General features: G+C 40.6%; 1 protein-coding gene across 1 annotated transcript in view; it reads right to left on the bottom strand.

Moving 5' to 3' along the window:
• Nucleotides 1–15,685, bottom strand: part of P2RX3 (purinergic receptor P2X 3) — a 42,677-nt gene that overhangs the window by 11,349 nt on the left and 15,643 nt on the right. The window contains 5 exon segments of the mRNA XM_042459056.1: nucleotides 1,214–1,291; nucleotides 3,795–3,888; nucleotides 4,928–4,994; nucleotides 6,576–6,647; nucleotides 14,998–15,133. Of these exon segments, the coding sequence (XP_042314990.1) occupies nucleotides 1,214–1,291; nucleotides 3,795–3,888; nucleotides 4,928–4,994; nucleotides 6,576–6,647; nucleotides 14,998–15,133 (447 nt within the window).

Below are 15,685 nucleotides of genomic sequence, written 5' to 3'. Positions count from 1 at the left end.
AGGAAAGACCCACCGGAAGTAAAAATTGGAATCTGGGGGTCTTGCGACGGAGTTCAGGACTGGGGATTCATACCAGACCCATTCGCACTGAGATCGAACAGAGCAAAAATCCGGATATCACCAATCCCCTTATCAGCGCACTGGCCAACACGGTCAAAAAAGAGGAGCCAGTACGCATTCAGTTCGGAAGCTCGCGCATTCACGTGAGTGCGGATTGGGCCATTTTAATGCTGGTATGATGGTACTTTGCGAAATAACGTGAATTCGAACCACCCAGTGTGCAAAATCCCCAGTTCCACACTCATCTGATAAGGGCCATTAACTGGAGATACTGCAGATTATCAAGCCATTATTCTCCCCAATGGCAAATTGGATTATAAAACCAAATATGGATTGCCTGGAACTGTTACAGAGGAATCTTGGCAAGCAATTCTGTCTTTACACAGATGTTTGCTAGCACTTGAGCACAAAAATTGGATCTCTAGGCTCTCAATGAAGTTCTCACAACTGGGTCACTCTCATTTCCTCCTATGGTGTAAACTCACAACTGGGTCAGTCTCATATCCTTCTATGGTGTAAACTGGTTTTATAACTGATGGCTGTGGCAGTACTGACACTGCACTGCACTGATTTCACATGGCCACCTGCTACCCCAAGGCCCAAGTCAAAGGAGATTTCCACACTAAAAGAATGTCCAAAAGGTAGCCTTCAACCCAAGTCCATTTAACATTTATCTTGTAGCACCTCTGACACTAAGGAGTTTATCAGACAAGAGAAAGTGGAAGTATAATCCAATGGCAATCTGAACGCAATCATGGGTTTAATGTTATTGCGTGCTAGACTACCACACGCAATTTCGGGCAATGACAAGCTATTTTTGGGCAATGGGAAGTCAGTTCGAATGCAATTTGAATTCATGTAAATTCACTGAACTAATGAATTCACGTGAATGCATTCTGGCCCCACTTTCTTTTCATTTGAAATTAAGAGAAATTCCTCCCATGTGATAAACTCCTAACTGAAAGAATGAGCTTTAGTAGACTTGAGCCAACTTCCTCTTTCTTTCAGTTAGTCTGAAAGGTGCTACAAGATCTCTTTACATATTGATTTTCCAGACTAACATTATATTTTGAATCCTAACATTTCTTGGGAATCAAATCCATGAGTGCAAGTTTTGAGTTCAAGATTTATGGGATAGACTCCCTTTACTCACTTTTCAAAGTTGAACAGTGGAAAGCGTATACTGTTCTTAATAAAGAGGGTGAAGTTTTCTGCTTCTAGCATGATAGGTCTGTAGGGAAAACATGAGTAAAATTAGCCTCTTGGAATGGGAGTCAATGCAGGAGGCAAACTATAGGAGGGAGAGGAAGAGAAAAAGAGAGAAACCTCTCCAAAGATCTGTTGTCTACCTGCAAGAAGTAAATTTTGGCCTGTGTTGTACCTGCACTATGCTGTTACATCAGTTTCATACCACTTTAATTGTGATGGCTTCATCCTAAGGAACCCTGGCATTTGTAGTTTGGTAAGGGACTTAGAAAGTACCAAGAGCTTCTGAAAAGAGATGGATTGAGAATTAAATCCATTGAATTTGATAACGTAAATTTATAATGTACAATGTAAAAATGCATAGCATCCTTCCTGACTGAGGGAATTTGAAATAGGACATCAATTATTGACTATGGCGTGCTACAGACTGTCCTTAAAGGATGGTCCAGTGGCAGTGCCGTTTGTGCCACTGGCAAGCCACAGAGCGGCTTGGCAGCGGAAAGGAAAAAAAAGCCACAAAAGCAGCTTCTTTTTGTGGTGCGCCATTGGTGCACTTGCGACATCACCTGGGCACTGTGACGTGTGGATGCTATGCATCCGTTATGTCAAAATGGCCGTGCCTGTGTGAACAGGGCGCCGCCATTTTGTACGTACTCCGTATGTACTAGTGTTGCGGGCGTCTAAAAGAGACGCCCCTAGGCGACCCTAATACGTACGGAGTACATACAAAATGGCCCATCTGTAAAAGGCCATATTAAGATAAAAGGAGGGGTGAAATAGAAAAAAACTGAAGAAAGGAAAATGGTAATAGATCTAAAAATGATGACACAATTATTAGAAACCAAGAAGAAAATATCAGAAATAATAATGCTGTAAATATTGGGTGAAGGGGAAGAATAGAAACTAAGGAACATGGTAACTACATATAAAATGTAAAATAGATAGAGAAGATGTTATAATATACAGTTACATATATTTCTTTTTGGTGGTATCATAACTGAATGTAACACTCAGCATATATATTTCAGAATTTTAACAGGACTAACAGATATGTAGCAAACTTAGAAATTGCCAATAAGACAATAAAGCTTAAAATATTCTGTTTAAAAGGGAATAGAAGAAAGTCAAAAGAAGACAACCTATCTTTCGTTCAAAGGAAGGGAAGGTTTTTTAAAAGGGTATAAATGAAGTGTTGGTGTATAATGAAGTGGAGAACGTGTGAAGGAGGTAACTGTACAAATGTATTGTTAAAGTTTTGTAATTTTTGTAAATTTGTATATTTTGTGTGTGTTTCATTGTTTTTTAATCAATAATAATAATAATAATAATAATAATAATAATAATAAATGAAATAGGAACTGCAAGGTACACTTCCTAGCAGAAAATGCCCCCCCCAAAATGTAATGCTTTGGGGTACTGAGGTCTGAAATAGCCATACTGTTCTGTAGAAGAATGGAAAACAAGAAATCCACAAATATATTGGCTGGGTCAGATGTTCCATGCTGGGCTGCCGGAGTTGAAGGAGATGAGAGTCTATTAGTCTATTAGCAAGTGTGTTAATGGCATGCACAAATACATAACAAGGGCCTTAATGAACCCTGGTGGAGGAGATGGGGAGCATAAAAATAAACTCTAAACCCATCAGGGAGCCCACATCATTTTTGGGACAGCTCCCATGTGAGTGTCCTTTCCCTCACTGCTACTAATGAAGCAAGTTGCATCCCTTAAAATGTTTTCAGGTTGCCGGGCCATCACTAGAGGTGAGTGAACTGCACCAGGGTTGCTGGCCAGGCTGGGAAAGGGAAGTGTCAGCACTGGTGGCAGGAGTGGCAGCCACAGTCCCCTCTCTTTCCCGCTGTCATTGCCTCCCTGTCCTGCCCAGCCAGCAGATCCAGAAGGGCTGCCGGGCACAGGCTGTAGGGTGGCCCAGGCAGTTTGGCAAAGGATGGTGGGTGTGGCAAGGTGGTCAGGACTGAGGGTGGGGGGGAAGGTGGAGGTGCTCCTTTCTGCCTGCTGCCATTTCTCCTTCTGTCCCCTGCCCTCTCCTCCTCTTCCCATGTTGTCTCTTCTGCGGTGGCTGCCTGCCTGGAAATGACACCAATCCTAGTGATACCACTGTCAGGATGAATTGCACTCTCAAATTGGCCCTGCTGGCTATGGTACTTGGGAACTGTAGTCCAAGAAAGATATTTTGCAAAGCTCCAATTTTAATTTCTTGAACATTTCAGTTTCTGAAGAAGGTGTGCCCTACTTCTCCCATACCAGGAGAAATACAGGATATACATTTGAAAAGCAAAATAAAGTAAATTCAAAACATGCAAGCTGTTCACAAAAACCTATTAACCTTTTCCCCCTCAACACAGGACTTTTTTTTAATTCGTCTTTTCTGTTTAAATATGGCTACCACAGGAAGGCCAAATCCTGTGGTTTAATCCCCACCAGAGTAGACCTATTGAGTCGATTGTGGAGTGATGGACAGTGTTTCCTACATATGAAATAAACACGGGCTATTCTAGATAAACACTTACACATCCACATTGTCCACCTCTGCTGGGCACCAGCCCTGGATTTCACAGGTCTGGAAAGTGGCATTGTAATTAACACACCGACCTGTTAGGATCCCTACAGAAGGAAATATTCTGTCATGGCAGGGTAACAACATGGCCTAAACATTCCTGTTAGTCCCAACTAGAGTAAAACTACTGAAGCAATGGTATCTTGGTAAGTTAACTTTTATGTAAGTGGCCACTCTAGTTGAGAGTAATAATAGGATTCAGTCCTAAAAGTCAAAGTCCAACGTGAAGTCGCCTACTCTTGAAACCTACTAAGAAATGTATGTGCATCTCAAATAGCAATACTGGCTGCATTTCTCACTTTGCACTGCTCACTGGAGATCTTGCTTCTGAATATATCTGCTCACCCTACATTTAGACTAAGCCACAGGAGCTTATTGTCAAGTTTGCTTTGACCACCATTTTATTTTGGGTCAACTCTGTTTGAATGTGCTTATCCAAGAATGTTCACTACTCAGACTGTTAATGTGTGGAGACTTTATAATGTATACAGCTCTTCAAAATCTTTATGGGCTTTTTGTCTCATGAAAAACTTGTGAGAAAGATTGAGATTTTCCTGATTTTACAGATGACACACTGAGGCTGAGAGATAAAGGCCAGACAAAATATATACGTAAAACTGGGATTGGAACACAGTACTTCCAAATTTAAGAAGACACTTTCTGTAATCATCCTACTTTTTTTAATTTCAAACTATTCCACAAATGCAGAGGCATTTAAAACCATACAGCAGAAAAAGTAAACTCTAAACCATGGCTGGGCGCACACAATTTTGGGGAAGGGAGGAAGTTCCCCATCTATGTCTCCACTGCTGCAAAATATGCTGCTTTGGAAACAATAAATAAATGCATGGCAATTTATTATTACAAAATCCTTAGTATCCTATTATTACAAAACAAGGTGCAGTCCTTGAAATGCTGTCAAGCTGAACTGTGCTACCCAAAACATCATCTAATTTAAAAACTAGGTGCATGCTCCCAATACATCTTGTTTTAAAAGACAATTGTACTACCATAATGCCACCTCAGCAAATACTAGAATTCAACTAGTACTTCACCTCTTTTTCTTAGGAGGCATAATATGCTTACCCCCTCCTGTGGTGGGGACAGGCCTCTTGCAATCGTTGTTCGATTTACATTTGTAGTCAGATTGGTTCTGAAATACAAAGAACAGATGTGTGCATAGACCATAAACTCTGGTATTCATATTTTTGTTTCCATTTATCATATTCCTTTGCTGCCCTTTTGAGATATTTGGATTCCTGAGGGGAAAAATGTCGTCTCTTTTCTCACCACTTTTCTCACTAGTCTTACTTGGAATGAATCCATAAAGTATGAGGGAGAAGAGAGCCCCGGTACTGCAGCCACAAGGTTGTGAGTTCGCTCCCAGGGCTCCCAGGTTGACTCAGCCTTCCATCCTTTTGTAGGTTGGAAAAATTAGTACCCAACTTGTTGGGGGCAACAGGCTTATAAATTGTAAACCACTTAAAGAGTGCTGAGTTCACTGATAAGCGGTACAGAAATGTAAATTTTCCCAATGTGGAGAATTTGCACCCTTGTATTCTTCCTGGCGATGACTCAGTCACAAAACTGCAGACTCACACTCAGCCCCTGAGACCTGGCAATCCAATCTCCTACCAATGATGGAAGCTCAGTGATATATAACATGCTTTGCATGTAAAGGGCCTCAGGTTCAGGCTCTGGTATTCCAGTGTAGGTTGGGAAGGAGCCTTGGCTGAAATGCTGGAGAACCATCACTTTTCAGCATAAGATATATGCGACAATCATTTGATTCAGTATACAGTAGCCTTCTAGAAAGATAGAAAGAGCTAGAAGAGATCACAAAGGCCATCAAGTCCGCTCCTTGCCATGCAGGAATACATTTCCTAACAGATGGCCTTGCAGCCTCTGTTTTAGAATCATAGAATCATACAATTGGAAGAGACTATAAGGGCCATCCAGTCCAACCCCCTGCCCTGCAGGAACTCACCATCAAAGCACCCCCAACAGATGGCCATCCAGCCTCTGTTAAAAGACCTCCAAAGAAGGAGACTCCACCACTCTCTAAGGCAACGTGTTCCACTGTTGAACAGCTCTTACTATCAGGAAGTTCCTAGGTGGAATCTTTTTTCCTGTAGTTTGCATCCATTGTTCCATGTCCTATTCTCTGGAGCAGCAGAAAACAAGCTTGCTCCATCCTCAATATGACACCCCTTCAAATACTTATACAGGGCTATCATATCACTTCTTAACCTTCTCTTCTCCAGACTAAACATACCCAGCTCTCTAGGTCTCTCCTCATAGGGCATGGTTTCCATACCCTTTACCGTTTTGGTTTCCCTCCTCTGGACATGCTCCAGTTTGTCAACATTTAAAAACATTAAAACAGAGCTTGGGAAAGTTGGAGTACTTTGGACAGCTCCCAGGATCTTCAAGCCAGCATGTCTAAACTGACTATGGAATTCTAGGTGTTATAGTAAAAAAAAAAAAAAAAAAAAGGGGGGGGGAGCACTTTTCCAAGTTTGATTCCAGCTTTAGTCAAATGTTTTCTTTCATAGCCCTCTAAAAATAAATAACAACTAGGGTGCAGCACAAAGGTATGTGTGCCCCCTCTATCCCAAATTCTGCATGCTGACTCCAGTGCTAAAAACAACTCAGCCATGAGAATCTGAGTAATCCAGGAGAAAACACATGTGCAGTTCATCTCCCTTCCTCCCCTCTTGCCTCCCCAACTCACCTCAGGGCAGAAACCTTGTACCTGGTTCTCTGTCACAATGAGCTTGGTGATGATAACAAAGACTGATGTTCCCTAAAGAGAGAAGAGGATGATGGGGGAGTAGAATGATGGAAAAGAAGAAGTGGTGTCACATTATTGAATCCAAGGGCACTGTGACATAGACACACACAAAATGAATGACAGAAAGAGAAAGAAATACAAAATTTTGTTGGAGATGGCAGGGATGCAATTAACACTCAAGATGCCTGTGTATGCACAGGTAGTCATAGACAGACAGTTAGATCTCCTTGGGTTGCATGACTGTCTATTTTAAAATTTCAACTTTTAATAAAATTATATGCACTTAATAGCAAAAAAGGGAACCAGATTGAATACAGTTATAACAGAGAAAGGAACAAAAAAATCCAGAACCTAACACAAACTAATAATTCAACACAATTGCATGATCTATATATCAGCTTAATATCACTAGGTCTAAGTATTCTGTTCATATGTCTATTCTCTAGCTGCAAGTGGCTAGAATGGGTTAATCCAAAAGTTCAAGTGTGTTTCCAGAGGTTCAAATGACGTGGTTTCAAACTTTGTGCATACAATAAATGGATACCAAATCAAAGCAAAATTGTTTCCCTCTGTTTGTCCCTTTGGTGCTCTTATCTGATATGTTATTTTTTCCACTAGATTAGAATGATGGACCATTGTGTCTTTATCCAGGAAGAAAAAGAGATCTCAGTTGAGAGTTGCCAGTGCTTAGCAATTTCTAAGTATGATGCTGTCCAGAAAACAGTGGGTCACTGCTTAGCCCAATCGGACCTTCCTTCTGCCCTAGACTGGATGCTCTTAGGGTGCTGATGTCATCTTTTCATGCCTTCCTCTGAGCCTGAGAGTGTGTGACTTACTCAAGATCACCTAGTGGGTATCTATGGCAAATTTGGATTTGAATCCTGGTCTCCAGAATTGTACTCTAATACTCAAACCAATATATACTCTGGCTTGCTATACATGTCTGTTCAAAACTAAATCACACTAATATTATTGAGGTTTACTGTGGATATAGGATTGCCGTGCATGATGCATCAGTAAAGAAGAATGGTTTGATAAATTCATTTTGCACCTAAAAACAATTAATCAAGGGAAATCTTTAAATCTATTTTCATTTTTATTATAAACATATTTTTTCTATTAAACAAAACATCAAAATATAACAGTGGGATACAGACTGCCTCTTTGGGGCTGCCTGCACCCATCCCTTTCCTCGCCGGATGGGGGCCTGAGCTGCCACAGCAGCAACCCCGGAGACCCTGATCTGCCACTTTACCAGGCCTCGGGGAAGCAGCAAAACGCCGCTTCCCCACGGCCTGGAAAGGGGTGTCCTTGGGGCTTCATGCCCCAAGGACACCCCAACAGCAGTGGGGAGACAGAGAAAGGGGCCACTCAGCCCCTTTTTCTTCAGTATCTCTGGCACGGACATGTAAAGGCCGCACCAGAAATACGCGGCATGAAAGGAGCTCCGTTTTGGAACTCTTTTCGGCGCCGCTGAAAGGGCGTCACAAGCGCCCTTCAGCGGCGCCAGTACATAATGACCGTGCCACACCGTTTGGACATGATGCGGCCATTACATCAAAATGGTGCGCCCATGTAGACAGGGTGCTGCCATTTTGACATACTCAGTACGTCCTAGGGTTAGGGAGCATCTGAAAAGAAAGCTCCCAGCCAACCCTAGCACGTATTGAGTATGTGCTTTTCGGCCCATCTGTACAGGGCCAACATTGCCTAATAAAAGAAATAAGTTGTTAGATATTTATTTTTCTTTTTTTGGTCATTAAAAAAAATATTATTATAAGTAAACAACTCTGTACAAAACATGTCACAACAATAAAGCAAAGTAAAACAATTGATCTCACAACTTTGAATTATGTTGCGGGTCTAAGTTGTTAGACATTTCTTATTATAAAAATGTTCAAACTCATAGTAATACAACAGGAAAAAGCTTTTAAAATTTTAAATCCAAAATTTTATTGAGGTGTGCAAGTTATCTGAGCAGGAGAAATGTACCGAGGCAGGAGTTTCAGATAGGAACCTGAGAAATTTTTTAAAATGTGAGCATATTTATACTTCTTCATGAAGATTATCATTTCTTAAAATCATCTCCAACTTAACTTATCTATCTATGGATATGGCTAATATTCTCAAACAACATTTCTAAGAAATTAGATACAGTGCACCCTTACTTTACGCGGGGGATCCATTCCAGACTCCATCGCGTAAAACAAATTCTGCCTATGCTCAAGCCCCATTTAAATGAACGGGGCTCGTGCATGCGGCGGTGTGGTGATGTGGCGGCACATGCGCGGAATGGGCACCCGCCTCATTCATCCCTATGGGATGCGCCACCCAGGTCCTAGTCTTTGGAGCAGCAGAAAACAAGCTTGCTCCCTCCTCAATATGACATCCCTTCAAATATTTAAACAGGGCTATCATATCACCTCTTAACTTTCTCTTCTCCAGGCTAAACATCCCCAGCTCCCTAAGTCATTCCCCATAGGGCATGGTTTCCAGACCTTTCACTATTTTAACATGGATTTGAGAGCTGGACAGTGAAGAAAACTGACAGAAAGAAAGTAAACTCATTTGAGATGTGGTGCTGGAAAAGAGTGCTGAGGATACTGTAGACAGCCAAGAAGACAAACAAATGGGTTCTAGAACAGATTTCGAAGTCAGGATGGCTAAACTGAAGCTGTCATACTTTGGCCACATCATAAGAAGACATGAATCAGAAGAAAACACAATGATGGACTTTATCGCACAGACAAAAAAGATGGGAGCATAGCAGGATGCTCCCGTCAATATTTTCCCATGAATAAAAAGAGGTGCTAGAATTCCTCTTTATTCACACAATAATTGTAGGATAATTGTGATATCAAACAACATCGTGTGAAACTCTTTGCACTATTGTGTGCTATTGATGGGAGCATTTCACTGTGCTCTCATCTTTTTTGTCCAGCTAAACAAGTCTGATGCTAGGGTAGGTAGAAGGCAGTAGAAAGAGAGGAAGACCATATGCCTGATGGCTAGACATAATCAAAGAGGCCACTGAACCTGAACCTGCAGGACATGAGTAGAGCAGTGTAGGATAAGGAATCTTGGAGATCAACAGGATCACCACTACCAACAACAACATTTTTTTCTTTCAAATAAGGAAAAGCAGATCAATCTACATTTTACCATGAAACTAACATGAAGACATCAGCTGTTCTAAACATACATAGCATAGCAATTTTGCTTCCCTCATAAGCAAAACTTTCCATTCATTTCTACTCCTGAATGATAGATTAACCGGTCATTATTCAGATAAATCTCTAACCTTGAACATTAAAATTATGTAATTTATCATTCTTCAGACAATCTTTTGATTAACTAAGAGTGGCTTTAACTTCACATGCTTTGTTTAGAGAAACAATTCAGACCAGCACATGTAAAACACTCAGAATTTATTATGAGCTTGCTTCTGCCTCCCCTTAACCCAGTTCTACTTCCCAGTTCTTTACACTTCCAGATTCATAATTATTTCTAGGGAGCCATCTATGATTTTTTTTTGGGGGGGGGGCTTGGTAAATCACTGTATATTACTTTGATGGAACTGACATTTTTTGCAATAGTCATTCTTAGCAATTCCAGAGGACTGAAATTAGCCTCCTTGTCTATGAAAATTTAAGAGGCCTAGGCTCAAATCCCTGATGCATGATGAAGTTCAGTGAGTGACCTTTGGCATGTCATATTCTTCCAACTTCACTTTTCTCATAGCTTGGCCTTGACAGGATAAAATGGAGACATGAAAGAGAGCCATCCATGCCAGCCTGAGTTGCTTATAGGAAGGGTGGATAAAAAAAAATCTGTTGAGTGCTCCTGACATAAGGACCAACCTTGAAATAAGCACAAAACAGATCTTATGTTTAGAAATCAGAAGTCTGGAAAGGGGAATTACTCTGCCTACAATACTCTGCATGTTCATTCCCAGGCATCTAACACAAGGCTGGGATGAACAAAAATGAACCAAGAGCTGGTTTATATTCTCAGCTTGGAAATATTTTGACTCTTCCCTTATTCCTGGATGTGACAATTCTTCTTTGTTTCTGCACCACACATTTCCTTTTTCTACAGTGAAGAAAGTTGCTCATCACTTCCAAAACTATTTATATATGTATGATACTTATTACCTTTGTTGTAGTTTCTTTTCTAAACTTCAAAAAGACAAGTAGTCCCTGCAACAAAGTATTGCAGCATGGAGTCCTTCTTATTAAAATATTCCACTTCATCCACTTCTACTCTGCTTTGTTTGTTTGTTTGTTGTGCTTATATCCAGCCTTTCTCCCAAAATGGGATATACAGTAAGGCAACTAGTTCTTCTTAACTCACCAACTAGCACTCCTGGGGCAACTGAACATAGCCAATAATGTTGTGGGGCTTTTTCTTAACTTTAATGATACTTTCCACCCCCCACAAATGTTTTGTGTAGTTCTGGAAAACATAGTTTTCCCCAATCCTGCTGATACTTCCCTCTTGCAAGTTTGTTGGTGTCATTTTGATTTTGGCTATATCAGCAGTGGCACTTATCATCTGTGCATAAAAACTAGGAATGATTAAAAAAAACCTTTTATCAAGAGTATGACATGCTGATATAAGACTTCGGTAATGCTTATCTCCTTAATGGGAAGAGCTTGCTTGCTGATTTCTCTTTGACCAAGCTGCTGTTAAAGGCACAGACTAAGATAGACTATGTCACTTTCTTTCTGATGACTTTATAAACTGGGTCTACATACACCATACTGCTACACTCATCATTTCCTAATACCAGCTCCTTAATATCAACCTGATTGTTAGTATCTTTTCTAGAGACAGGACAATTAGTAGATAGGAGTTACTGAATTTACTTGTTAGTAAGGAGATTATCACGCTGCCTTTTCTCCCAGCCTCAGCGCAGGTTGAAACTTTTGAAAACTTTTTAAAAACAGGTGTTATTGCACACCTCCATGCCCAGTCTGGAGGCACTGTGTACTCAATCTTGGGATCCTGTACCCAATCCGTACTTCTATCATATTTGCAAAGAACAGGAAAATCCTGTTCTGTCAAAAATTGCCTGAGAAGTATGGATCAGGTATGTGATGCCTCTGGACTGGGCATGGAGGTGTGAGATAACACCTGTTTTTTAAAACTTTCAAAAGTTTCAGCCTGAAGTGAGGCTCGGAGGAAAGGCAGTGCGATAATCTCCTAAACTACCAAATCTCATTCAGTTGCATCTTTATTAGAATGGAGAACAACTTAACTACTGTATTTAGTTCATGTTAAACTGGCACTTAAACCTATGTTAAATTAGCATTTAAATTATTTCTTGATGCACATCTTTTACACTTTGGAATTATGCTTAAATTCAAGGATTATACTTTAATCCTGAACTAAAATAAGTACAGTTGGTAGTCCAACTGACTAAGAGCAAAGTGGTTTGGATTTTGTGTCCTACATGCTATTATTCTGCAAACCTGAGGGCTCAACAAGAAGCAAAAAGAAGCTTTGCAAAAAAATTCAAGAACCAGATGCAAAATGTAAAACCTGTTGGCTCTCTTATACTGTTTCTCATGGACTTATTAAACAATAACTTAATTCTGAAATTATGTTAATACTGTACTGAAGTTTCATTTCCATGAGAAAACTTCCAACTCACTTGATAATTTAATTGATTTTTAATTTTTAGTTTCTAGCTCTGATCTCCACTGGCAGCTGGTGGAAGTAAGACATGACACGCTTGTGTATGTATGAATGTAATTTCTTTTTTTGATGGTGTTGCTATACCACTAGCAGCAACAAATACACTGCTCTAGCTGGCAAGCACTAGCTGCAGATGGCATCTACCATTTCAATCTCCCCACAGTAACCATGACATAGCATCTCTCTGAAGTGATATTAAGCCAGGGCCCCAGGGCTTGGTGAGGGTACTTAAATGTGGGCTGCAGCTGTTTGAGCCCCAGCATTGGGCAAAGGAAAAAACAGGAACTGCCTGGCAGTGAAAAGAGAACAGGAATTACACTGTGGGCCCTTAGCAGCTGCCAGTCTTTGACAATGGACCTTCCTAAAGGTATGTTTCTTCAGATTTTTTTGTTTAAAAATATATTCACTTTGAAAACAGCCAAACTGCCCAATCTATCACTAAGTGAAAGTATATCAGATGTACCCAAGGAAGGAAGGAAGGAAGGAAGGAAGGAAATCTGTTTATATGGGGGGAGGGGGGGGGGAGAGTTACATATTTTTCATCTCTCTGAGGGGTAAGATTTTCCAGGGCTATGTCACAAAAATTAGTTACTTTCAGCTGAAAGAGCTACCAAAGGTGATGGTGTGTGCCTTTGTAGCAAATACACAAAGTATCATAGGAGGTAAATAGGAGACAACTTCTACAAGTAGCAGATCTCCCTCATTTACTTTCTTCCAGTAATGATTTTTACAGTTATTTTCATACAAATCTATGGTGTGATTTGCTGGCATGAATCTGCTTCACTACTTCCTATTTTATTGTCATCTTTGCCTTCTAGATCAGTGCTACTCATACTGGTGGTCCACAGAGCAATGCTGGCATTTGATCCACCAGCTGCCAGTCTGTGGCAAGTTTCTAGGAAAGAAAGAAACAGTTGTAGCTAATGAGGACAAATATAGTACTGGCCCTTTGCACGCTGGGGATGGGGGGGGGGGGTGAGGGTGGCCAGACCCCCAGTCCAATAGCTTGGGATATCCTGCTTAATTATAAATATTCAAAGTAATGATAAGACTATGCCTAAGTTCCATCTAGCTTATAGAAACCAACCCCCCCTCTCTCTCATTACTCTTCTGATAGGCATGGACACAGACCCTAAAGATGGAAAAAATGCGATTTCTACTTTATTACACATTTTTTTAAAAAAAAAATCTGTGAACATGAAGTTATTTCTGAATATTGGAAAATTATTGAAAATCATACCAAAACAAATTGTCCCTGTTCTCCAACTGCACTGGCAAAATTCAATAGTCAGCTATTTGCATCAGGGAGAAAATGACTCAAGATCTTGGATGTAGCATATATCCAAACAGGCGTAAGTGTAAAGGCCTTTGCCCAAGGTAGTGAACTGAAATGCAGTGCTCAGGCCTAAGGGCAACAGGATTAGGTGAAAGACAGGAATCACTCAAAAAGAACACATGAATTGTTCTATCTCTTGGTAGATGCCATTGATCTCGCATGTGCCATTGAGCAGGTTCCGCCAACTACTTCCTAAAACTGGCAGACAACTTTGGATCCCATAGCTTTGACCTAACCATATATTTCTGAGTCCACCAAAGCCAACTGTTTTGCTAGCAATTATTTGCAAACTGCTGAGACAATAGATGGTACCTGGCGTCAAGGCAACTGTTCCTTCCTATTACCTTTGACAGAAACAACAGCTTTTACCAACAGTATATTTAACATCCATTTAAACTTCTCACTCTGCATGCTTTGGGTTCCTAATGGGCCTGACCTTGTTTGGGGAATTTCCTGCTTGGCTGGGGAATGGAAAAAACAGAATTAAAATTCTGTTGCAGTTGCAATGGGGATTGGGGGCATGGAGAAAGAGGGTCATTTGGGGCCCTGTGAAGTACAGTATATATTTAGAACAGAAAATTGCTTGTGCTCACTGACCTGTCCCAAATGTGTTGCTGAAGGTACAATGAAACCTGAATGTACATCCACAGAATATTCTGACTCAAAGCTCCAATAACTTTTATATACAGTTCTGCTGATGCCAGTAGCTTTCTGCCTCACATCCACCCAAAGGGCTCTTCATATTTGTGTACCTCTACTTTTGTCCCTAATCATCTTACTTCAGTGTATTGCATGAAAGAAGCACATATGAGCAGGCCCTACATATCTGAGCAGACCTCCAGGACTGCTGCTTCAAACAATCTTTAGTACTCAGGGAATATCAGGTGCTGGAGGCTCTATTTCAGAGGAAAGAACTGGCAAAACCACACCTGAATGTTCCTTGCTTAAGAAAATCCCATGAAATTCACAGGGTTACCATAAATCTACAGGTGATTTGAAGATGTATGCACACACACATGCACGCGCACACACACTACTAGCACCGAGCGTTTCAGCTGTGCCTATCTATATTAACAGTCATTTGTCACTTCAAAATACCATGTTACCAGGTTTTTGTGGGTGGTCAAATATGATGTACCCTTCAAGTAAGGTTTGGACTCATCTGTTTTATCACTTGATGTACAGAGAAACCTTGATTTGGGGTATTCTAATCTATATTCTTTTTATACACTGATTAATAAACGAAGCAGCAGAGCCATCATCCTACCTTCATAAGACTTCCACTTCTCCTCATTTCCCTTCTCATAGATCTTTGTCAAGACTTACCTGTGGAGGTGTAACATAATCAGCAGTGTCCATTACCCGGTTGCTGTACTTGCCAAAGCCCTTCACCTTTGTCACCACAGAGGACTCAATTGAGGTGTCCCTTATCTGATAGGCCTTCTCATGCAGGAACACCCATCTGTGGAAAAGTAAGCAATTAGCATATAACAATAACTTGGGTCTTAACTTACATAGGCAAAAGAAGTTCTTCATGCAGGGACTTGTGACCTTTTGGGACCTTTTGGGATAGTAGTAGCAGTAGTAGTAATAATAATAATGCATTTCTTTCCCACCTCTCCTCAAGGCTCAAGGCAGGGTACAACATGTTAAAATACAAAACATAATTAAAAAGAAAGAAAACATATAAAACCAACAATTAAAATACAATACTATAAAATCATTAAAATACGCTCAATTGAATACATTTATATAATACGTACACACACACACACACAATTTTTAAAAAGTCATGATTTAAGCTCTCAGAGGGTTCAACTCAACATTGAGTTCAGACAGATTCAAGAGTGGGAGGCTCACCTCTTTTCTCTGCTGGCTACCCTCTTTTCATTCTTTCACCTACCCTTTTCCATCCAGCAAAGAAGAAAGAGTGGGAGGCTCACCTCTTTTCTCTGCTGGCTACCCTCTTTTCATTCTTTCACCTACCCTTTTCCATCCAGCAAAGAAGAAAGAG

The sequence above is a fragment of the Sceloporus undulatus genome, chromosome 1 (assembly GCF_019175285.1).
Source record: "Sceloporus undulatus isolate JIND9_A2432 ecotype Alabama chromosome 1, SceUnd_v1.1, whole genome shotgun sequence".
NCBI lineage: Eukaryota > Metazoa > Chordata > Lepidosauria > Squamata > Phrynosomatidae > Sceloporus > Sceloporus undulatus.
The sequence above is the reverse complement of the archived record's forward strand: the minus strand, read 5'-3'. Positions and strand labels throughout refer to the sequence as shown.